Source organism: Bufo gargarizans, chromosome 1 (assembly GCF_014858855.1).
Source record: "Bufo gargarizans isolate SCDJY-AF-19 chromosome 1, ASM1485885v1, whole genome shotgun sequence".
NCBI classification, from domain to species: Eukaryota; Metazoa; Chordata; class Amphibia; order Anura; family Bufonidae; genus Bufo; species Bufo gargarizans.
The window spans coordinates 723,028,387-723,054,338 of record NC_058080.1 but is presented as its reverse complement, the minus strand read 5'-3'; the positions used below and the strand labels follow the sequence as shown (position 1 = coordinate 723,054,338).

General features: G+C 47.0%; 1 protein-coding gene across 1 annotated transcript in view; it reads left to right on the top strand.

Annotated features, from left to right (window-relative positions):
• The window catches only part of WDR7 (WD repeat domain 7), a 248,640-nt gene that overhangs the window by 219,666 nt on the left and 3,022 nt on the right, over positions 1 to 25,952 (top strand). Inside the window, exon 13 of the mRNA XM_044283454.1 lies at positions 11,427 to 11,531. Within this exon, the coding sequence (XP_044139389.1) occupies positions 11,427 to 11,531 (105 nt within the window). The remainder of the gene's footprint in view (positions 1 to 11,426; positions 11,532 to 25,952) is intronic.

Below are 25,952 nucleotides of genomic sequence, written 5' to 3'. Positions count from 1 at the left end.
ACAAGACTGAGGAACGTGCAGGCTGGCCATGGTTTTCGTGAAGACATCATTGGGGTTGGAGGTCCCCCTCCATGAGCCAAATCCGCATGGCCACCATGTTATACTTCATTTGGCCAGCAGGGGCAATGTGTGGCCAGACGTGGCTTCAGCACTGCTACATCTGTATGGTCAGCTTTTAGTTTTCCTGGTTATGTGATAGACCTCGGAGAAGATGCCCCGTGTGTGTTATCAGTGGTGTCGGGGACTATTCATCAAAGTCTCTTTGCCAAAAACCTCAGGCCAAACAGCAGAGGATGGCGCCCCTTGAAAATGAAGAGGATTGTTAGTGTGATTAATCTGGTGCTGGTCCGGTGATGGAGGCCGGAGTCATTAATAAATAATCCCGCTTTCATTATTTTCATTGTCTGGGCGGCCCGGGTTGATACCCCCAGGGCAGGGACCCTGCTAACAGGGATATTTAGCTCCTAGGTGAGGACTCCTGGGGCAGCTTTGTCAGTGTGACTTGCAGCCATGGTAAATTACAGCTCCAAGGCAAGATGTGCTGTCAGCGCCAGTGGGACTCTAGTTGTCTTAGTTGCTTGCGTGGATTGTGCACAGATGTAGCAGGGCTGAGCATGTCATGTGGCCTAGCTTCATAAGATGTATTGTCTGAGGTTCTATTACAGTTACACCTAATGTATTGATATAGTGTGAAAGAGCCCCTGAGAGATTTACAATTCAGCAAATATATTAAAACATATATTTTTGGACACCAACTACAGCTATAATCTACATGAGTTATCATGTGCTAATCCTGAGTTACATCCTGTATTATACGGCAGAGCTGCACTCTCTATTCTGCTGGTGGAGTCACTGTGTACATACATTACTTATCCTGTACTGCTCCTGAGTTACATCCTGTATTATACTCCAGAGCTGCACTCACTATTCTGCTGGTGGAGTCACTGTGTACATTACATTACTTATCCTGTACTGATCCTGAGTTACATCCTGTATTATACTCCAGAGCTGCACTCTCTATTCTGCTGGTGGAGTCACTGTGTACATACATTACTTATCCTGTACTGCTCCTGAGTTACATCCTGTATTATACTCCAGAGCTGCACTCACTATTCTGCTGGTGGAGTCACTGTGTACATTACATTACTTATCCTGTACTGATCCTGAGTTACATCCTGTATTATACTCCAGAGCTGCACTCACTATTCTGCTGGTGGAGTCACTGTGTACATACATTACATTACTTATCCTGTACTGATCCTGAGTTACATCCTGTATTATACTCCAGAGCTGCACTCACTATTCTGCTGGTGGAGTCACTGTGTACATACATTACATTACTTATCCTGTACTGATCCTGAGTTACATCCTGTATTATACTCCAGAGCTGCACTCACTATTCTGCTGGTGCAGTCACTGTGTACATACATTACATTACTTATCCTGTACTGATCCTGAGTTACATCCTGTATTATACTCCAGAGCTGCACTCACTATTCTGCTGGTGCAGTCACTGTGTACATACATTACTTCTCCTGTACTGATCCTGAGTTACATCCTGTATTATACTCCAGAGCTGCACTCACTATTCTGCTGGTGGAGTCACTGTGTACATACATTACATTACTTATCCTGAACTGATCCTTAGTTACATCCTGTATTATACTCCAGAGCTGCACTCACTATTCTGCTGGTGGAGTCACTGTGTACATACATTACATTACTTATCCTGAACTGATCCTTAGTTACATCCTGTATTATACTCCAGAGCTGCACTCACTATTCTGCTGGTGGAGTCACTGTGTACATACATTACTTATCCTGTACTGATCCTGAGTTACATCCTGTATTATACTCCAGAGCTGCACTCACTATTCTGCTGGTGGAGTCACTGTGTACATATATTATTTATCCTGTACTGATCCTGAGTTACATCCTGTATTATACTCCAGAGCTGTACACACTATTCTGCTGGTGGAGTCACTGTGTACATATATTATTTATCCTGTACTGATCCTGAGTTACATCCTGTATTATACTCCAGAGCTGTACTCACTATTCTGCTGGTGCAGTCACTGTGTATATAGATTACATTATTTATCAAGTACTGATCCTGAATTATATCCTGCATTATACTCCAGAGCTGCACTCACTATACTGCTGATGGTGTCAATTTCAGTGGGGCCATAAAAGATGCGGACAGCGCTTCATGTTCTGTCTGTATCCGGACGTCTGTGCCACGCCCCTGCAAAAAAGAATGTGCGGAAAATGCGGGATGCACATGGACAAAATTGATACGGTCGTGTGCATGATTCTTAAATGACAAGTTCAACTCTACTACATTCTTTTCTTGATATTGTAACCTTTTGTGGTTGCTATAGCAAACTTTATGACACTATAGAGCAGTGGTCTTCAAAGTGCAACTCACCAGCGGTAACAAAACTACAACCCCCAGCATGCTAGCTGGCAGGACAGGCAAGGAGTTGTAGTTTTTCAATTATTGCAGACAGTTTCTTTTGGAAATCCTGTAATGTTTCACCACTCTGTGATTATGAACATGGAGCAGAGCTGACAGCTCGGTAGGTACAATGAACCGTAGCGACCAATCCGTTTTTGGAGATACATGGTGGATTCCCCGCTCAAACCAGGTCTAAAAAAGTGGCCGCGGTGGGGACGAGGACGGACCGGCAGACCCGTATCATTTAGCATTTTCTACGCACGTTTTACGAGTAGAAAATGGTCTAAATGTAAGACATCGAGAAAGCGGTCTCACATTTAGAAGCAGCGGTAGATCCGCCAAAGTTATGTAGAGGCCGGCCCCTCTTAATAACTTCAGCACATCCACCGCCAGGTATAGGGGTTATTAGGAAAGGTGTCTGAAACGCCGGTCTTAGTAAATAACCCCCATAGTTTCAATTAGTTACCATTTTCAAGAATCTGTTTGCAGTCAGTGAATGAGAACACTCTTGCTTCCATTCACAGTTAGTAATCCTGTCCATAGCCAGTCCTGCTCTCAGCTGTGAAGTGGGAACAGTTGTATCCAGTCTAGACAATGCTCTGTGAGCTAAACCGCCTGGACTCCGGACTGACACATTGTAACAAACTAGCAGAGAAGTATCCAGTAGACAATGCTCTGTGAGCTAAACCGCCTGGACTCCGGACTGACACATTGTAACAAACTAGACCACACTGGACCAGAGCACCAGTGCCTGATAACCTCCTTCTGATCGTTGTGAATGTGCTGATGGCAGTGATGGATTTTCAGGTCAGACCGGGCACACATGGTAGGAGGGTATTCAGGTCAGACCGGGCACACATGGTAGGAGGGTATTTAGGTCAGACCGGGCACAGGTGGTAGGAGGGTATTCAGGTCAGACCGGGCACACGTAGTAGGAGGGTATTCAGGTCAGACCGGGCACACGTAGTAGGAGGGTATTCAGGTCAGACCGGGCACATGTAGTAGGAGGGTATTCAGGTCAGACCGGGCACAGGTGGTAGGAGGGTATTCAGGTCAGACCAGGCACACATGGTAGGAGGGTATTCAGGTCAGACCGGGCACACGTAGTAGGAGGGTATTCATGTCAGACTGGGCACAGGTGGTAGGAGGGTATTCAGGTCAGACCGGGCACACATGGTAGGAGGGTATTCAGGTAAGACCGGGCACACATGGTAGGAGGGTATTCAGGTCAGACCGGGCACACATGGTAGGAGGGTATTCAGGTAAGACCGGGCACACATGGTAGGAGGGTATTCAGGTCAGACCGGGCACACATGGTAGGAGGGTATTCAGGTAAGACCGGGCATACATGGTAGGAGGGTATTCAGGTCAGACCGGGCACACATGGTAGGAGGGTATTCGGGTCAGACCAGGCACACATGGTAGGAGGGTATTCAGGTAAGACCGGGCACACATGGTAGGAGGGTATTCAGGTCAGACCGGGCACACATGGTAGGAGGGTATTCAGGTAAGACCGGGCACACATGGTAGGAGGGTATTCAGGTCAGACCGGGCACACAGGGTAGGAGGGTATTCAGGTCAGACCGGGCACACAGGGTAGGAGGGTATTCAGGTAAGACCGGGCACACCTGGTAGGAGGGTATTCAGGTAAGACCGGGCACACATGGTAGGAGGATATTCAGGTCAGACCGGGCACACAGGGTAGGAGGGTATTCAGGTCAGACCGGGCACACAGGGTAGGAGGGTATTCAGGTCAGACCGGGCACACAGGGTAGGAGGGTATTCAGGTCAGACCGGGCACACGTAGTAGGAGGGTATTCAGGTCAGATCGGGCACACGTAGTAGGAGGGTATTCAGGTCAGACCAGGCACACGTAGTAGGAGGGTATTCAGGTCAGACCAGGCACACGTAGTAGGAGGGTATTCAGGTCAGACCAGGCACACATGGTAGGAGGGTATTCAGGTAAGACCGGGCACACATGGTAGGAGGGTATTCAGGTCAGACCAGGCACACATGGTAAGAGGGTATTCAGGTCAGACCGGGCACACATGGTAGGCGGGTATTCAGGTCAGACCAGGCACATGTAGTAGGAGGGTATTCAGGTCAGACCAGGCACACGTAGTAGGAGGGTATTCAGGTCAGACCAGGCACACATGGTAGGAGGGTATTCAGGTAAGACCGGGCACACAGGGTAGGAGGGTATTCAGGTCAGACCGGGCACACAGGGTAGGAGGGTATTCAGGTCAGACCGGGCACACAGGGTAGGAGGGTATTCAGGTCAGACCGGGCACACGTAGTAGGAGGGTATTCAGGTCAGATCGGGCACACGTAGTAGGAGGGTATTCAGGTCAGACCGGGCACACGTAGTAGGAGGGTATTCAGGTCAGACCGGGCACACGTAGTAGGAGGGTATTCAGGTCAGACCAGGCACACATGGTAGGCGGGTATTCAGGTCAGACCGGGCACAGGTGGTCTGTAAGTGACATATTTTACTCTAGTGCCCGTCTTCAGCTCCAGAACACCCTGTCGGGGTGGAGACAGACATGCGAGGTCCTCTGTGCATAACCAGTGTACGGGCCCCTCGCTGTCCGGTTTCTTCTCATATGTTACCCGCTAATGTCTCCCTGACAGTTATGTGGTAATTGTGAGCTGTTCTATTTATTTCCTCAAACCTTACATGCAATGTAATGGACAGCAGTAAGCTCCTGGCTGTCTGTCTGTCTGTCCATCTATCAATCATCTCTGTCTCATATCTGTATATAATTCAAATATACTTTATTGACAGGACTACATAGATATTAGCGTTGCCAAGTAAGTAGGAAATAATCGGATAGGAATGGGCATAGGGACACGCCCAGGGTGGGGGTATAGGAGTCCATGGTCTATCAGGCTCCTCTGTCTATGGCAGGCACTGACATATTGTGCTGCTGTGGCCGGTGTGTTCTCCTCTTCCCCAGCAGTATGGAGAGTCTCTCCTCCTCCATGGAGGTGAAGTCTGGGGGGAGATCAGACCCTTCCCGGATATCTCTCTCTATATACATCAGTTATTTGGTTGACATTGATCTCTTGTGTCTCTCTGGATATTTCTACCGTCAGTACGATGGTCGTGTTTACACAGAACTGTTGTCTAAGGAGCAGAGTTTCCATTGTGTTCATTCACCTGTACACACACCACACACACTACACACACTGTACAGACACTGTACACATACTGTACACACACACTACACACACTGTACACACACTACACACACTGTACACACACACTGTACACACACTACACACTACACACACTGTACACACACACACTACACACACTGTACACACACACTACACACACTGTACACACACACTACACACACTGTACACACACTGTACACACACTGTACACACACACTACACACACTGTACACACACACTACACACACTGTACACACTGTACACACACACTACACACACACTACACACACTACACACACTGTACACACACTGTACACACACTGTACACACTACACACACTGTACACACACTGTACACACTGTACACACACTGTACACACACTACACACACTGTACACAAACACTACACACACACTGTACACACACTACACACACTACATACACACACACTGTACACACACTACACACACACTGTACACACACTGTACACACACTACACACACTGTACACGCACTACACACACTGTACACACACACTGTACACACACACTGTACACACACATTATGCACACACATTATGCACACACGTACACATACATGGTACGTACACACACATATACACACTATGCACACACACTGTACACACATACTGTATACACATACACCTACATACATTGTACACACATACTGTACACACATACACTTAAACATACATACCGCCTACATACACTGTACACACACACTGTACACATACACCTACATACATAATACAGACAATTGCACTAAGCATGAACAAGGCGAGTTACAGACTGGTACAGAAGATGAGGGCACTGCCCGTGAGGGCTTACAGTCTACATAGTATCACTGTGTACACAGCCCGGCTGCAGAATAATGTCACCTCAGTGTCTGGCTGCAGTGTACCTCACTGACACATACTGCACACACACACACATATACAGTATATACTGTGCTCAGGGTGTAAAGGGTTAACGGGGCCGGGGGCCCGGAGCACTCGGCTGACTGCAGCTGTCACTTGTTGTAGTAGATTACCTCCAGTCAGTAAGAAGCGGCTTCATTCTGTGGTTGTCATTTGCCCAGGAAGCTAAAGCAAATTGTAATGAGGGAGGCACAGCGGGCGGCCGGGTAACAGATGAGAGGCAGATATTGACTGACAGCAGCGGCCGTGGCCCCCACAAATGTATTTCTGTACGCTGCGCGCCAAGGTCACTTTCAGCTCTCATTGGAAGCCCGGGCTGAGAAATCACATGACCCCGCGGCGTAAAACTGCGAAGGGGAGTTACACGAGATGGCGAGGAGACACGTAATCCACAGGTGTGCTGGAGACGAAATAACATCGCACCCAACGTCAAGAAGAAATGTTCGGTTTTTTTTCTCCAGATCTATCTAATATCTATCTCATATTTATCTAGAATCTATTTATCCATCTACAGGTGAAACTTGAGAAATTAGAATATCGTGCAAAATTTCAGTAATGCAGCTTAAAATTAGAATTTTGTGAAAGGTTCAATATTCTAGGCTCAAAGTGTCACATTCTAATCGGCTAATTAATCCATACCCCCTGAGCAAGGGGTACCTCAAAATAGAGACTTTGGGGTTTCATAAGCTGTAAGCCATAATCATCTAAATAAAGGCTTGAAATATCTCGCTTTGCCTGTAATGAGTCATATGTTAGTTTCACATTTTAAGGCTACATGCACACGACCGTGGTGTGTTCTGCAGTCCGCAAGTCACGGATCCGCAAAACACGGATGGCGTCCGTGCGCGTTCCGCAATTTGCGGAACGGCACGGGCAGCCTTTAATATAACTGGCTATTCTTGTCTGCAAAGCGCAGACAAGAATAGGACAGGTTATATTTTTTTTGCGGGGCCACGGAACGGAGCAACGGATGTGGACAGCACACGGAGTGCTGTCCACATCTTTTGCGGCCCCAATGAAGTGAATGGGTCCGTATCCAAGCCGCCAAAACTGCGGCTCGGATGCAGACCCAAACAACGGCCGTGTGCATGAGGCCTAAAGAGGGCCTTTCACCAGGATACATGTATTGAAATGGTTATATTACCTTACAGTGCGGCCCCCAGTGATTTCTTTCCGCTTTTTTTTTTTTTCCAAAGGACCCCCCTATTTGTGCGCTGTGGTCCCCGTTTGTTTTGGAGCCTCATATTCTAATGAGGCGATTCGGGTCAACCAGGCGGGGACTTGAATTTGTCCTGGGCGCAGTTATCTTCTCCCTGGCTGCGAGCGCATCCAATCAGAGCGCCTCGCTCTTAGCCAGGGAGAAGGAGCTCAAGTTCTCGCGGGAGAAGGAGCTGCGATTGGATGATTGGATGCGCCGCAGTCAGGGAGAGGATTACCGCGCCCAGGACAAATTCAAGTCCCTGCCTGGTTGACCCGAATCGCCTCATTAGCATATGAGGCGCCAAATCAAATGGGGACCACAGAGGACGAATAGGGGGGTCCTTTGAAAAAAATAAATAAATAAAAAAGTGGAAAGACATCACTGGGGGTAATGTCTATTTCATTAGGTAATATTACTATTTCAATACATGTATCCTGGTGAAAGGTCCTCTTTAAGTTGCATTACTGAAATAAATGAACTTTGCACGATATTCTAATTTTTTCGATTTTCACCTGTGTATGTGTGTATATCTATATATCTATCTCTATCTATATCTATCTATCTATCTCTATCTATCTCATATCTATATCTATCTATCTATCTCCTATCTATCTATCTATATCTATCTATCTATCTACCTCATATCTATCTATCTATCTATCTCCTATCTATCTATCTATCTATCTATAATCTATATCTCATATCTATTTATCTATCGATCAATCTCTCCTACCAGAAAATGAAAAAAAAGAACACTTAAAAAACTTAAAGGGGTTTTCCAAGATATTTTTACTGATGACCCCTATGCTCTGGATCGGTCACCAGTATCTGGTTGTTGGGGGTCAGGTGGCAGAGGTGCGCACAGTAGGGCCACAGCCTTCTCCAACTTCGCCTAGGCCAGTGACATCATGTTCATCGGTCACATGGCCCCATAGAAGCAAATGGGGCTGAGCTGCAATACCAAGCACAGCCGCTATACAATGCTTGGTAAGCACATAGAAGACACTACTGCGAGCGTTGGTGCCTTGTAAAACAGCTGTTCTGTGGCGGACCCGGGGATCGGACCTCCACCACAAGTGACTGACAAAGTATAAACGGCTAGTGGTGCTTGGTCAATGATCACACAAGGTGGTGCCCCCTTTATACTGGGTTCTGCAGCAGGTTATATGCTGAGGTCACATTTATACTGGTTGACATCTCGCCTTGCTGTGATACAGGTGTCCACTCTGGCAGGCAGTGGTCATACAGATGCTGGATATCCTCCTGTGGTCATTCCAAGTTCTTTCAGCTTGGAGCCGTAGTTCAGACAAGGTGGGTGTTGGGTGCTGTGCACGGGAGATCAGTCGCCCCATCCAGTCCCAGACATTCTCATCGGAGGAGAGATCTGGTGATGGGGCTGGTCAGGGGAGCTGCTGGAGACCCTGAAGAACACGTTGTGTAGAGCAGGCAGTGTGTAACTGTTATCTTGTTGGAACATCACATCTTCTGAGTTAAAAAACGCAGTAGGACTGGTTTTACAATCTCCTGGACATACTGAAGGCTGGACAATGTTCCCTCCATGAATACCAGACAGGAACGCGCCCCACACCATGACACCACTATGTATGATGGCAGTAGGTGATCTCCAGTCCTCCTGTGAGAACCTGCTTTCATCACTGAACACTATTGTCTGCCACTGATGGCCACATAAGTGTGCCAAATGGTGTCACCCCTGTCCACAGGTTGTGTGTGGTATTGTAGATCCACCCTAATCACTTCATAGAAGCTGAGCTGCAGTACCGGACGCAACCTATGGACAGGTGTGGTGCTGTTTTTGTATTTGTAGCACAGTAGTTTTGTTGGGAAGGTGGGGGTTAGGATTGACAGCTGCCAACTGTATAGTCCTTCAGGGGCAACCAAAAGGAGGCCTACTGTCCCGGGTGGTGGTATAACCTTGTGCCACCATTAACTTTCCATTGGTGGCTCATATTTTCTATCCCTTCCTCTTATGAGTAGTGATTGCTGCTCATCGATGGGGCTCTTGAGGTCTAGCGGTTGTAGCATTTAGCCTGCATTACACTAATCTAACTAGGGGGCGCTCACACTGTAATCTGGGTGCAGCCACATTCATGTAACTGATGTAACATGTGGAGGTTTACATAGGACTGCATAGAAATCTACTCCACTATTAGAACACTGCCCTTAAAAGAGGTATCAATCTCAGCACTGCTACATTTACACCTACCCCCTGATATGAATGTTTGCTACAATCGGGAGACAGTAGTTCAAATGGAGAGCGCTATACTAATAGAGCAGACCTGGGTATATCACAATCAGTTGCATATTTACATAGGACTGCCGAAAAAGGTACTCCATGCTGTGACAAACTAAGCTCTGCTACATCTTTATAATGCCCCCTCGTACATATCACATGGATATGAGGAGACGGTAGCTCAAGTAGAGAGCACTGTACATATGTAGCAGAGCTGGGTTTCTTATTTTGCATAGTACACCTGATGGCAGTATACATAGGACTGCAAAGGAAGCTCCTCCTTTATACCCCAAACAGTGTAGCCCGAAAGAGTTAAGTGACAAACTGAACTCTGCTACCTCTCTGTCTGCTCCCTAGTCTATAGCAAACTGATATGACAGATTGCTGGCATCAGGAGACTGTCGCTACAGGAGAGTGCACTATACAGATGTAGCTGAGCTAGATTTGTCATTTGACATGGTACAGGGTGTTGTCACAAACATTTCTCTGGAGGTTTACATGGGACTGCAGAAAAAAAACGGCTCTGTTCTATCTCCGAGTCACCACATGCTGTTCAAGCAGTGCAGAGTGACAAACTGTGCTCTGCTACATATTATAAGGCCCCCTAGTCCATAGCACTCTGATATGAAAAAACAGTAGTTCAGGTGGAGAGCCCACCACAGATGTAGTAGTGCTGAGTTTGTAATTTCACATAGTACACCTGATGTCGCAAGCAATTATCTGACGGTTTACATAGGACTGCAGAGAAAGCTGTTCCGTTATTGCTCAGCACTGTTAACAAACTGGGCTCGGCAACATCTCTGCCTGATATAAAAGCTTGCTGACATCAGGAGGTGGTAGCGGGGGGTCTTTGTGCAGGTTGCGAGGATTTGATGAGATGATTATCCAGTGGAACAGCTTCTCCCCTCGAACAGATGGAATGTCTTGTCGCAAAGTTTTATCAAAGCCGCGCCAATAAGTTATGCCGTTTGGTGTAGCAGAGCAGCTTAGGAAGCCGTGTAAGACACCGGCACGGAGGCATCGCTAATCAGCACAGATCAAGAGCCTCCCGGATTAAGGAGCCTTTGGACAATGGTCTGATCTGAAGGAAGCGCAGCTGGACGTATTTACACTTCAAATCAAAGCCATAAACTTCACAACCAGCGCCGCCGCCTCGCGCATCCCGCATCACCTCCGCCTCGCGCATCCCGCATCACCTCCGCCTCCATCATTTAATATTTCATGTAGCAGAAGATAGGAGACGCTGCTTTCATACCGCACCTCCGGGAGACGCAGTGTTTCCCTCCGTCCTCCGCATACTAACAGAAGGGCCATTTCTTTTAGTTTTTTTTAGTTTTTGTTTTTTTTCTGGACTTTTCTTATCGTCTTAGATATTGATGTGTTTCTCACTTTATTTTGCAGAATATTCACGGCCATAAAGGACCAATTACGTCGGTTTCCTTCGCCCCTGATGGACGCTATCTCGCTACCTACTCAAACAAAGACAGCCATATCTCTTTCTGGCAGGTAATGAAGTTTCTTGGGTTTGTATATGATGTGTATGTTTTTTTTTCTGGTTTGTATGTACTGTATATGGGTTCCTTCGGTTTGTATGTAGTGTGTACGGGTTCCTTCGGTTTGTATGTAGTGTGTACGGGTTCCTTCGGTTTGTATGTAGTGTGTACGGGTTCCTTCGGTTCGTATGTAGTGTGTACGGGTTCCTTCGGTTTGTATGTAGTGTGTACGGGTTCCTTCGGTTTGTATGTAGTGTGTACGGGTTCTTTTGATTTGTATGTAGTGTGTACGGGTTCTTTTGATTTGTATGTAGTGTGTACGGGTTCCTTCGGTTTGCACGTAGTGTGTACGGGTTCCTTCGGTTTGTATGTAGTGTGTACGGGTTCTTTTGATTTGTATGTAGTGTGTACGGGTTCCTTCGGTTTGTATGTAGTGTGTACGGGTTCTTTTGATTTGTATGTAGTGTGTACGGGTTCTTTTGATTTGTATGTAGTGTGTACGGATTCCTTTGGTTTGTATGTAGTGTGTACGGGTTCCTTCAGTTTGTATGTAGTGTGTACGGGTTCCTTCAGTTTGTATGTAGTGTGTACGGGTTCCTTTGGTTTGCATCTAGTGTGTACGGGTTCCTTTGGTTTGCATCTAGTGTGTACGGGTTCCTTTGGTTTGCATCTAGTGTGTACGGATTCCTTTGGTTTGCATCTAGTGTGTACGGGTTCCTTTGGTTTGTATGTAGTGTGTACGGGTTCCTTCAGTTTGTATGTAGTGTGTACGGGTTCCTTTGGTTTGCATCTAGTGTGTACGGGTTCCTTTGGTTTGCATCTAGTGTGTACGGGTTCCTTTGGTTTGCATCTAGTGTGTACGGGTTCCTTTGGTTTGCATCTAGTGTGTACGGGTTCCTTTGGTTTGTATGTAGTGTGTACGGGTTCCTTTGGTTTGCATCTAGTGTGTACGGGTTCCTTTGGTTTGTATGTAGTGTGTACGGGTTCCTTTGGTTTGCATCTAGTGTGTACGGGTTCCTTTGGTTTGTATGTAGTGTGTACGGGTTCCTTCAGTTTGTATCTAGTGTGTACGGGTTCCTTCGGTTTGTATCTAGTGTGTACGGGTTCCTTTGGTTTGCATCTAGTGTGTACGGGTTCCTTTGGTTTGCATCTAGTGTGTACGGGTTCCTTTGGTTTGCATCTAGTGTGTACGGGTTCCTTTGGTTTGCATTTAGTGTGTACGGGTTCCTTTGGTTTGCATCTAGTGTGTACGGGTTCCTTTGGTTTGTATGTAGTGTGTACGGGTTCCTTCAGTTTGTATGTAGTGTGTACGGGTTCCTTTGGTTTGCATCTAGTGTGTACGGGTTCCTTTGGTTTGCATCTAGTGTGTACGGGTTCCTTTGGTTTGCATCTAGTGTGTACGGGTTCCTTTGGTTTGCATCTAGTGTGTACGGGTTCCTTTGGTTTGCATTTAGTGTGTACGGGTTCCTTTGGTTTGCATCTAGTGTGTACGGGTTCCTTTGGTTTGCATCTAGTGTGTACGGGTTCCTTTGGTTTTCATCTAGTGTGTACGGGTTCCTTTGGTTTGTATGTAGTGTGTACGGGTTCCTTCAGTTTGTATGTAGTGTGTACGGGTTCCTTCAGTTTGTATGTAGTGTGTACGGGTTCCTTTGGTTTGCATCTAGTGTGTACGGGTTCCTTTGGTTTGCATCTAGTGTGTACGGGTTCCTTTGGTTTGCATCTAGTGTGTACGGGTTCCTTTGGTTTGTATGTAGTGTGTACGGGTTCCTTTGGTTTGCATCTAGTGTGTACGGGTTCCTTTGGTTTGTATGTAGTGTGTACGGGTTCCTTTGGTTTGCATCTAGTGTGTACGGGTTCCTTTGGTTTGTATGTAGTGTGTACGGGTTCCTTCAGTTTGTATCTAGTGTGTACGGGTTCCTTCGGTTTGTATCTAGTGTGTACGGGTTCCTTTGGTTTGCATCTAGTGTGTACGGGTTCCTTTGGTTTGCATCTAGTGTGTACGGGTTCCTTTGGTTTGCATCTAGTGTGTACGGGTTCCTTTGGTTTGCATTTAGTGTGTACGGGTTCCTTTGGTTTGCATCTAGTGTGTACGGGTTCCTTTGGTTTGTATGTAGTGTGTACGGGTTCCTTCAGTTTGTATGTAGTGTGTACGGGTTCCTTTGGTTTGCATCTAGTGTGTACGGGTTCCTTTGGTTTGCATCTAGTGTGTACGGGTTCCTTTGGTTTGCATCTAGTGTGTACGGGTTCCTTTGGTTTGCATCTAGTGTGTACGGGTTCCTTTGGTTTGCATTTAGTGTGTACGGGTTCCTTTGGTTTGCATCTAGTGTGTACGGGTTCCTTTGGTTTGCATCTAGTGTGTACGGGTTCCTTTGGTTTTCATCTAGTGTGTACGGGTTCCTTTGGTTTGTATGTAGTGTGTACGGGTTCCTTCAGTTTGTATGTAGTGTGTACGGGTTCCTTCAGTTTGTATGTAGTGTGTACGGGTTCCTTTGGTTTGCATCTAGTGTGTACGGGTTCCTTTGGTTTGCATCTAGTGTGTACGGGTTCCTTTGGTTTGCATCTAGTGTGTACGGGTTCCTTTGGTTTGCATCTAGTGTGTACGGGTTCCTTTGGTTTGCATCTAGTGTGTACGGGTTCCTTTGGTTTGCATCTAGTGTGTACGGGTTCCTTTGGTTTTCATCTAGTGTGTACGGGTTCCTTTGGTTTGTATGTAGTGTGTACGGGTTCCTTCAGTTTGTATGTAGTGTGTACGGGTTCCTTTGGTTTGCATCTAGTGTGTACGGGTTCCTTTGGTTTGCATCTAGTGTGTACGGGTTCCTTTGGTTTGCATCTAGTGTGTACGGGTTCCTTTGGTTTGCATCTAGTGTGTACGGGTTCCTTTGGTTTGCATCTAGTGTGTACGGGTTCCTTTGGTTTGCATCTAGTGTGTACGGGTTCCTTTGGTTTGCATCTAGTGTGTACGGGTTCCTTTGGTTTGCATCTAGTGTGTACGGGTTCCTTTGGTTTGCATCTAGTGTGTACGGGTTCCTTCGGTTTGTATGTAGTGTGTACGGGTTCCTTTGGTTTGCATCTAGTGTGTACGGGTTCCTTTGGTTTGCATCTAGTGTGTACGGGTTCCTTTGGTTTGCATCTAGTGTGTACGGGTTCCTTTGGTTTGCATCTAGTGTGTACGGGTTCCTTTGGTTTGCATCTAGTGTGTACGGGTTCCTTTGGTTTGCATCTAGTGTGTACGGGTTCCTTTGGTTTGCATCTAGTGTGTACGGGTTCCTTTGGTTTGCATCTAGTGTGTACGGGTTCCTTTGGTTTGCATCTAGTGTGTACGGGTTCCTTTGGTTTGCATCTAGTGTGTACGGGTTCCTTTGGTTTGCATCTAGTGTGTACGGGTTCCTTTGGTTTGCATCTAGTGTGTACGGGTTCCTTTGGTTTGCATCTAGTGTGTACGGGTTCCTTTGGTTTGCATCTAGTGTGTACGGGTTCCTTTGGTTTGCATCTAGTGTGTACGGGTTCCTTTGGTTTGCATCTAGTGTGTACGGGTTCCTTTGGTTTGCATCTAGTGTGTACGGGTTCCTTTGGTTTGTATCTAGTGTGTACGCGTTCCTTTGGTTTGCATGTAGTGTGTACGGGTTCCTTTGGTTTGTATCTAGTGTGTACGCGTTCCTTTGGTTTGCATGTAGTGTGTACGGGTTCCTTCGGTTTGCATGTAGTGTATTCAGAACACCTGCCCCACCCTCCCTGACTGACACTTTTTAAAGCAAAGGTTCTTGCAGATGTCTCCACGACATCCCCTGTACAGCCTTTCTAAGAATGTGGTTCCTGCTCCCAGCACCCCTTGGGCCAGCCAGGCATTTAATTCCCAGGGCGCGCTGCAGGGTAAATGTAATATATACAAAGATGCGTTAAAGGGGTTCTCCGGGCTTTTAATATTGATGACCTATCCTCAGGTTAGGTCATCAATATCAGATTGGCGGGGGTCTGACACCAGGAACTCCCGCCGATCAGCTGTATGAATGGAAGGCGCGCGCATTGTGCATGTGCCGTCACCCTTCTCTTTGCTCCCTGCTGCTTTGCCATAGAATAGGTCATCAATATCAGAGTATGACACCTGGCACCCCTGCCGATCTGATATTGATGAATATTAAAAGCCCAGAGAACCCCTTTAAGTCCAGCACAACGAACGCCGCTAATACAGAGCAAGTCTCTGTTGTGGCTCATAGAAGAAGAATTCTACAAAGGGTTGAAAAATAAAAACTAAGGCATACTCCTCCTTATCGATCTGCTGCTGGTCTGGTCCCAGCTCAACACTCCAGAAGCATTTGTAGTCTGTAACCTTGGAGACACAAAGGTCTGCATGGGAGCTGTATTAACATTTTTTTCTGAAACACCAGCAGAGGGCCACTAAACCATCTACTGGCTGAGGCAGGTCGCTGAGGCAGGTCACCGCTGCAGTCACTGATTGGCTGAGTGGCGCCAACCTGGGGTATCCAAAGCAAATAGCTCATCTGTAGAACTATGTGTCTCCATGGTTACAGACTACAAAGAAACACAGTGTTGTCTGATCCTGCAGTCACACTCTCTTCTCCGCCTTCTCTTCTATTCTCTGTGGTTAACTTAAAAAAAAAAGGGGTGGGGGAACACACGACTGTAAAGTCAGACTACACATGGGTCTGCATAAGAGCTGCGTACACAAAACATTAGGACATTTTTTATACTATTTTCTAAAAGTACACGTATCCTTACTTGTTATTCCCAACCAACGTATCCTTACTTGTTATTCCCAACCAATTAAAATCCAGATTTCATCTTAGTTTAAATGAATTGAAGCAATGGCTGGTGGTTGCAAAAGTATACACACCCTTGACTAGACAGTGAAATTCCTTTCATACAGTGCCCAATGAACTATTAGGCCCTGTGGAGATTCGCTCTGGTAGACAGGGTGTGCGGACACAGTACAGAGGCAAATTACCAGTTCTTAAATCAAACTTCCGTGTTTATTCACACATAAAGCAAAAACAAAACGTCACTTTGCAGTCTTCGTGTTAGTTCACACACAATGGAAAGTCCACATAGCAAAAATCACCTAGTTGGCAGTGCTGCCTCCAGCAGTCCATATCAGGCTTTTAGGGGGCCTGTTTCCCTTACAGACTGGTCTGAGCCCTCCAGCACAGCACAAGCCTCAGATCCCAGCACATACACCTCCTGAGCTCTACTGTCAGACTGAGGTAATCCTCCTCACCTGGCAGTGCTGTCTGGTTTTTAGGCCTGGCAAAACCCGGCCTGGAACATGGGGAGTAGTCACCCACCCAGCACTTTGACTACTCCCAGTAAGAGCCGTCCCGGATCAGCTATGCAGCCATACTAAGTATTAAGGTGTCAAACAGCAACTGCTGCTGACACATAAAAACTGTCTCTTACTCCACCGAGGCCAGGAACCTCGGTGACACGTTCCTATCATCCAAGATGATTGCTTGTACCTTCTTACGTACCTCCCCCCTTTGTTCAACCCTGAGGGGGTGAACACATGCCATACAGTATACTCTGGACAGGGCATCCTTATTTCCCTGCAACCGGCCTGCCCTGTGTTCTACAGAGAACTTAAAGTTTTGTAAGGACAGGAACCACCTGGTGACTCTGGCATTTCTCTCTTTGGCCTGGCTCATCCACTTGAGAGGGGAGCGGTCAGTCACCAGGCGGAATGTTCTCCCCAACAAATAATAGCGGAGAGACTCGAGTGCCCACTTGATAGCCAGGAACACTCTCTCCACTATACTGTACCTGGTCTCGGAACCATCACTGACTTGTGTCCCTTAGAGCCCTGTCAATGGCGTGGCTACAGTAGCAAAGTGGGGAATAAATCTTATGTAATAGCCTATCATTCCTAGGAATGACTTTACTAGTTTAGTGGTGACAGGTCGGGGCCAATTTCTTATCGCCTCTATTTTGTTTACTTTTGGTTTGATCACTCTGCGCCTAGGTATTTAGTTTCCTCTAACCTTATTGCACATTTTTTGGGGTTAGCGGTCAGTCCAGCGTTCCGAAGGGAGTCCACTACAGCCTGTACTTTGGGTAAGTGACTTTCCCAATCAGTACTGTGGAGGACAATATCGTCCAGGTAAGCCGAAGCGTACCGACGATGTAGACGCAGCACAATGTCCATAAGCCGTTCAAAAGTGGCGGGGGCACCATGCAGACCAAAGGGTAGCACCTTGTACTGATACAGCCCTTCAGGTGTGATAAATGGCAGTTTTCTCTTTGGCAGCCTCCGTTAAGGGCACCTGCCAGTACCCTTTCGTGAGGTCCAAAACAGAAAAATAATGGGGTTGTCCTAACCTCTCAATAAGCTCAACCACGCGGGGCATGGGATACGCATCGAATTTGGAAATCTAGTTCAGTTTACGAAAATCATTACAGAACCGGAGTGTCCTGTCCGGCTTGGGTATTAGCACTATAGGACTTGCCCACTCACTTTTAGACTCCTCAATGACGTCTAGCCTCAGCATCATCTGCACTTCCTCTGAGATGGCTTGTCCCCAAGCCTCGGGTACCCGGTATGGTTTTAGCCGGACTTTCGCCTGAGGATCCATGACAATGTCATGCCGAATTGTGGAAGTGCGTCCAGGGAGATCCGAAAACACATCCGTGTTCCGGCTAATAAACTCCCTGGCCTCCTGAGCCTGCTTAGAGGAGAGGCTGTAAGCATTTCTTACTGTGGCAGCCGCTTCCCTTGCTTCAGACAGAGGGGCCGAAACCGCGTCCCCTAGAAAACCTGGCCACGGGCTGTCTTCAGTATAGGTTTCCCTATCTTTACACGGTTTGAGTAGATTCACATGGTACACCTGCTCCGGCTTTCGCCTCCCTGGCTGGTGTACCTTGTAATTTATCTCTCCTCCAATTTTTTCAAGTACCTCGTAGGGCCCAAGCCACCTGGCCAGGAACTTACTGTCCAGGGTCGGCAGCAGAACCAAAACCCGATCACCGAGTTAAAGATCCAGACCCAAGCCTGCCGATTATATATCCGACTCTGGGCTTCCCTGACAAGAGGCAAAATGGTCTCTATCCACTGTTGCATCTTGGTAACATACTCAAGGACATTTTTATGCGGAGTGGGTTGTTGTTCCCACGCCTCTTTGGCTACGTCCAACAAACCACGAGGAGGTCTGCCATATAGCAATTCGAAGGGCGAGAACCCAGTAGAGGCCTGGGGCATCTCTCGCACAGCGAACATGAGATAGGGCAGAAGAAGGTCCCAGTCCTTCCCATCTTTAGACACCACCCTTTTTAACATGGTTTTTAATGTTTTATTAAACCTTTCAACCAGACCGTCCGTTTGCAGATGGTAAACGGACATCCGTAACTGTTTGATATGCAGCAACTTACAGAGCTCCCTCATGATCTTAGACATAGAAGGGGTCCCCTGGTCAGTCAGCACCTCTTTAGGTAGCCCCACTAGGGAGAACATTTCAATTAGCTCCTTAGCTATCAGTTTAGCCGATTATATGTCGCAGTGGCACTGCCTCCGGGTACCGAGTGGCGTAATCTAGGATGACCAGGATGTGTTGGTGTCCTCTAGCGGACTTCGGTACTGGGCCTACGAGGTCCATCATGATTCGCTCAAATGGTACCTCGATGATCAGAAGAGGTACCAAGGGACTGCGGAAAAGTGCTGGGGGCTAGTTGTCTGGCAGGTTGGGCAAGACTTACAGAATTCATCCACCTCTCTAAACACACTGGGCCAGTAAAACCATTGTAGTATCCGGTCCTGTGTTTTCTGCAATCCCAGATGCCCCCCAAGAACATGTTGGTGGGCTAACTCTAACACGAGTTTGCGATAAGCCTGGGGCACCACTAACTGTTCAATATGTTCACCCTGCAGTTGGTTTACCCGATACAACATATCCTGATGAACCACAAAATGTGGAAACACGACTCTGCCCCTGGTTGTTTTGGTTCAGCATCTACTATTAATACATTTCCCCAAGCTCGGGATAGGGTTGGGTCTCGGAGTTGTGCAGTACCAAAATTATCCCCAGAGACATTAAGGTCTGCCAGCTCAGGCCCCGGCGCCAAGTCCTCTACATCTCCCACCGTTATATTCAGCGGGGTTGTCCCCCCCTTTTCCACCGAAGTGGGGGTCACCCCTACCGCTGGCTTTTTGGCCTTGTGTTCCCAGGGTTCTGGCCTCCCCTGGAGCCAGGCCACTCTGCTGGGGTTACCCCTGTCTCATAGGTATCAGTCACTCTCGTAGCAGGCCACAGTGCCGGGAACTCTCTCCCTATTATAAGTTCGTAGTGTAAATTTCGTGAGTGCACCTGCTGGCCCATGTGGTTAGAGACACACTAGGGAGGTGGGATAGTCTTTAAAGTCTCCATGGATGCACTGACTTTCCGGCCAGTATACTCCGTGGACTGTACCAGGGGAACCTTTACTAGGGGCACCAGACTCCCTGAGTCCAGCAGAGCCTCCGCTGTAGTGTCTCCCACTTCCAACTGGCAAAAGTGGTTTAGAGTTTCTGGGGTACCTGCTGCACACATTTTCCTGGCATATAACGACTGACGGTAGCCATAGTTAGTATCCATGGGTTCCACCTGATGTGGCTCCTGCCACTGCGAGCAAACTATCAGAGCCAGGTTCTTAGGGGGTACATCCCGGGTGGGTTTGGTTGGTACAAGTCGCCAGGTCTGGGATGGAGATTTACGGGGTTTGACTGCCCTCCTCCCAAAAGAACCCCCCGTAAGATTCTTAGTAGCCTTGTAGTGCTCCACCAGGTCTACCATTTCCAGGGCATTGCCAGGAGACACCTGGCCGATCCAGTGCTGGAGAGGGGGTGGCAGAGCCCTCCAGAACATATCAGCCAATCGTCTATCCAGCATAGCCATGGGACTCAGCACATCAGGCTGTAGCCACTTTTGCAAGAGGTAGAATAAGTCATAATACTGGGGTTTCACAAGCTCCGCCGGCTTAAACCCCCACTAATGTACCCGCTGGGCCCGGACCAACACATTCACCCCCAGTCTTGCCAAAATCTCACCCTTTAGTTTTTGGTAGTCAGCCGCTTGATCGTCCGGCAAGTAGAAATACACTCGCTGGGAATCGGATGCCAGGAGCAGAGCGACAACCTCAGCCCACTGGTCTCTGCGTAGCTTCTCCCTGATGGCCACTTTCTCATTCATCGCCAGGTAGGTTTTGATGTCATCTGCGGGTGTCATCTTGGGGATCGCGGCACGGACTGCTTTCCGGGCATCGTGGACACTCTGGGTTGCTCCTGCTGTCTGCAAAGCCATCACATGTTGTAGTAGCAACTGGTTGGTCTCCTGCTGCTGCTTATTAGCCTTGCGTTGGTGCAGGTTTGTCTCTTGCTGCTGCAGATTAGCCTCCATGAGGGCCTTCACAACAGCCTCCATTTTGTCGTGGGGCACTGGTTGTAATACAGCTGGTTTAATGTACGACATACAACTGTGCCTGGAAAAATGCAGAACCCAAAAATATCGGCGTTCACGCCAGCCTCACTGCTCTTGCCCTGCATCCTCCACCAATTGTGGGGATTCGCTCTGGCTAGACAGGGTGTGCGGACGCAGTACAGAGGCAAATTACCAGTTCTTAAATCAAACTTCGTGTTTATTCACACATAAAGCAAAAACAAAACGTCACTTTGCAGTCTTGGTGTTAGTTCACACACAATGGAAAGTCCACATAGCAAAAATCACCTAGTTGGCAGTGCTGCCTCCAGCAGTCCATAGCAGGCTTTTAGGGGGCCCGCCAGCAGGCACAAGCCTCAGATCCCAGCACACACACCTCCTGAGCTCCACTATCAGACTGAGGTAATCCTCCTCACCTAACAGTGCTGGCTGGTTTTTAGGCCTGGCAAAACCCGGCCTGGAACATGGGGAGTAGTCACCCACCCAGCACTTTGACTACTTCCAGTAAGAGCTGTACCGGATCAGCTATGCAGCCATACTAAGTATTAAGGTGTCAAACAGCAACTGCTGCTGACACAAAAAAAAATGCTCTTACTCCACCGAGGCAAGGAACCTCGGTGACACGTTCCTATCATCCATGATAATTCCTTGTACATTCTTACAGCCCATACAGGGCGTGGATAGACTCTCTTTAGCAGGGGATTAAATTAAATTTGGTGGTTTCTAGCGCCAGGAGATCCAGTGTAGCTTGATGGTAGTCAGTCGGTAATGTGGTTGCTCAGCAACATGAAATGACCCTCCCTGCACCCTCAGAATAATAGCTGTAGAGGCTGCACAGATATGTCAGACTCATTATACCGTGTGCAGACAGTGGCGGTAGCCTATAATTATTCGCTGTAACGTTACCCCCGATCACAGCATTGCGGTTACCTGCGTCCTTCACGCCATCATAAACATATTTAGCTAATTAATGTGAGATTGTATGGTTATTGATTACAGGGTTCACACTCGTCTCCGGTTTCCTCAGAGCATCGCTCAGCGTACTATGATGATTTAATGCGCTCCCATTTTACAGCGGAGTGATTAAGGATTACCGCAGTGTTCACCACCTTTATCTAATACATAAGATAATCACGTGCAGACAGTCCTCGTATCTGATGGATCGTAATCACTGTGTCACTAGATGAGAAGGGCCCCCGAGAGACGCCAGCATCCTTCACTGTGCCACCAATGATCCTCCTTCATTGTACTAAAACTTTGGATTCAACTGTAGGAAGAAAAAAAATCATGATTCTAAAGCTCCTCCAGACACCTGACCACATGCATACACCATACATATAGGTGTGCATGCTGTACCTGACACACAGTGGCTCCCGAAGAGTAGGATGATTTTAACAGCTCAAGCATTGGTGCTAAAGACCCATTATATCCTATACTCATCCCAAGTTGCATACTGTGTTATATACTCCAGAGCTGCACTCGATATTCTGCTAGTAGAGTCTCACTGTATGTACATTACAATACTTATCCTGTACTGATCCTATAGAATACTGCGTATTGTATACTCATCCCAAGTTGCATCCTGTGTTACTCCAGAGCTGCACTCACTATTCTGCTGGTAGAGTCACTGTGTACATACATTACATTACTTATCCTGTACTGATCCTGAGTTACATCCTGTATTATACTCCAGAGCTGCACTCACTATTCTGCTGGTGGAGTCACTGTGTACATACATTACTTATCTTGTCCCTGATCTTGAGTTACACTCTGTATTATACTCCAGAGCTGCACTCATTATTCTGTTGGTGGAATCTCTGTGTACATAAAATGCATTACTTATCCTGTACTGATCCTGAGTTACATCCTGTATTATACCCCAGAGCTGCACTCACTATTTTGTTGGTGGAGTCACTGTGTACATACATTACTTATCCTATCCTGATTCTGAGTTCTATCCTGTATTATACTCCAGAGCTGCACTCACTATTCTGCTGGTGCAGTCACTGTACATACATTACATTACTTATCCTGTACTGATCCTCAGTTACATCCTGCATTATACTCCAGAGCTGTACTCACGATTCTGCTGGTGGAGTCACTGTGTACATACATTACTTATCCTGTACTGATCCTGACTTACATCCTGTATTATACTCCAGAGCTGCACTCACTATTCTGCTGGTGCAGTCACGGTGTACATACATTACATTACTTATCCTGTACTGATCCTGAGTTACATCCTGTATTATACTCCAGAGCTGCACTCACTATTCTGCCGGTGCAGTCACTGTGTACATACATTACTTATCCTGTACTGATCCTGACTTACATCCTGTATTATACTCCAGAGCTGCACTCACTATTCTGCCGGTGCAGTCACTGTGTACATACATTACTTATCCTGTACTGATCCTGAGTTACATCCTGTATTATACTCCAGAGCTGTACTCAGTATTCTGCCGGTGCAGTCACTGTGTACATACATTACTTATCCTGTACTGATCCTGACTTACATCCTGTATTATACTCCAGAGCTGAGAGAGGGACATTTGAAATACACAGAGGAAGTGAGGGGCAGTGATGCTGTCTGTCGGCCATGTCACTTTTGTGCCTGTGGACAATAGGAGCGACAGTACGGGGGGTCCGTCCCAGAGGTCTCTGCTTGATCCTCTCTCCTCGTCTGGTCCCAGCTGCAGTTTACAGTGTTAAACTTTAATCCCAGTCAGACCTGTTAGAAATCTGGGCTCAGCTGGCTATCTCCTGCGTGCTAATCCTATATCTGTCACAGGCTCAGAGCATTACCTGATTACCTCCATGAGCTCCAGGGGGGCGTCCATCACATGTGCAGGGCCCCGAAACAAAGCATCATCTGCACTAACCTAAAGGGCCGTCTCATGATGACAAACCCTGTCCATAGGCTCTGTTAGGACTTACTGCTGGTTCAGTGTCTTTATACAGTTTGCTGTGGTGAAAGTATTGTGTATATAATAGGCACAGTAGTCTTAAGTACGATAAGCTCCCAGATATCAGTAAAGCACAGAGGAGCTCAGGTGAGCATTGACTGATCCCAGTAGAAACCAGCAGAACAGTGAGTACAGCTCTAGAGTATAATACAGGACTTAACTCAGCATCAGTACAGAAGAAGTCACGTAATGTATGTACACCATGTCCCCAGCAGCAGAATAGTGAGTGCAGCTCTGAATTATAATGCAGGACTTAACTCAGCATCAGTACAGAAGAAGTCACGTAATGTATGTACACCGTGTCCCCAGCAGCAGAATAGTGAGTGCAGCTCTGGAGTATAATGCAGGACTTAACTCAGCATCAGTACAGACGAAGTCACGTAATTTATGTACACCGTGTCCCCAGCAGCAGAATAGTGAGTGCAGCTCTGGAGTATAATGCAGGACTTAACTCGGCATCAGTACAAAATAAGTCACATAATGTATGTACACCGTGACCCCAGCAGCAGAATAGTGAGTACAGCTCTGGAGTATAATACAGGATGTAACTCTGGATCAGTACAGGATAAGTGATGTAATGTATGTACACAGTGACTCCACCAACAGAATAGTGAGTGCAGCTCTGGAGTATAATATGGATGTAACTCATAATCAGTACAGGATGGGTAATGTATGTATATAGTTACTCCACTAGCAGAATAGTGAGTGCAGCTCTAGAATATAATACAAGATGTAACTCTGGATCAGTACAAGATAAGTAATGTAATGTATGTACACAGTGACTCCACTAGCAGAATAGTGAGTGCAGCTCTTGAATATAATACAAGATGTAACTCTGGATCAGTACAGGATAAGTAATGTAATGTATGTACACAGTGACTGCACCAGCAGAATAGTGAGTACATCTCTGGGGTATAATACAGGATGGAATAGTGAGTTCAGCTCTGGAGTCTAATAAGAATATAACTCAGGATCAAGTAATGTAACGTATGTACACAGTTACACCACTAGCTCTGTAGTATTGCAGTTCACACACCATTTGTTGATGAGGATTTATGAACTTAATTTTCATGAAGTAATGCATAAGTATCCCTGACGGGTGGCCTCTTTTTCCTGATCGTGAGGGATCTGAACAGGGCCACACTTTTGTTGTCCGTAAAGCCCAGACGCTGCAGCCCATTCAGCATCTCTCATTTAGCTTTAGACTAGTGGCGCCGCAGACCCCGCCAGCCCCCGGCGGCATTGGAGGCGTTCACACACAGTCTGCCCGCTCGCACAGCCGCTGCTTCCTCCGTTTCAGAGCTATTACTAATGTGGGGAAAATCAGCGACATTAGTCATCTTAAAAGGGCCATTACTCAAGATGATTTAAATTGTGAAAATGTCAGTGGTGCTTGTGCGCTCACTGCTAGCGATGCTGTGATTTACACCCGCTGACAGCACCGTGCCACCGAGCAGGAGCAAAAAAAACATAGAAAATGACTTATATCCTTCCCCGGACTGAATTTGGGACATAAGCTCTCTTCAGCGTCCGCACATTCAACCATTAGTCATACTTGCTACATGGAGGACACCGCAGGGTTAACCACAGAAACCTGTGTATATCTTTTATATGGATGTTACACCGCTAACATGATGGAGACCGATTGTGTGGCGTCAGCGTGACTTTGAAGTATAGATGTCCGGTGCTTTGCGCAAATCAGGCTGAGATCACAACGGCTTTATCTCACCTGTGAAAATCGGCACTAAACACAAGCGAATTGAATGACACATCCAGCTCTGCTACATCAGATTTAAATTGGCGCTTTAAAGGAACGCTCCTGACGAGGCTGATTCACTGTGTTGTGGATGGATCAGGGAGTCGAGGAACAATTATGACAAGTCATACAGAGGCCTAATGTAGCGTCTACGCTTTCCCAGGAGTGTTCCTTTAAATGTCCTATCCCTTTTAGAAAATCTCTGTTTGTTACCAGGGTCTTCCAATAATAAGCTGATAACGGTATCCCACTGCCGAGACCGCCAGCAATCAGCAGTCCTTAGTAGAGGAACCCAGCAG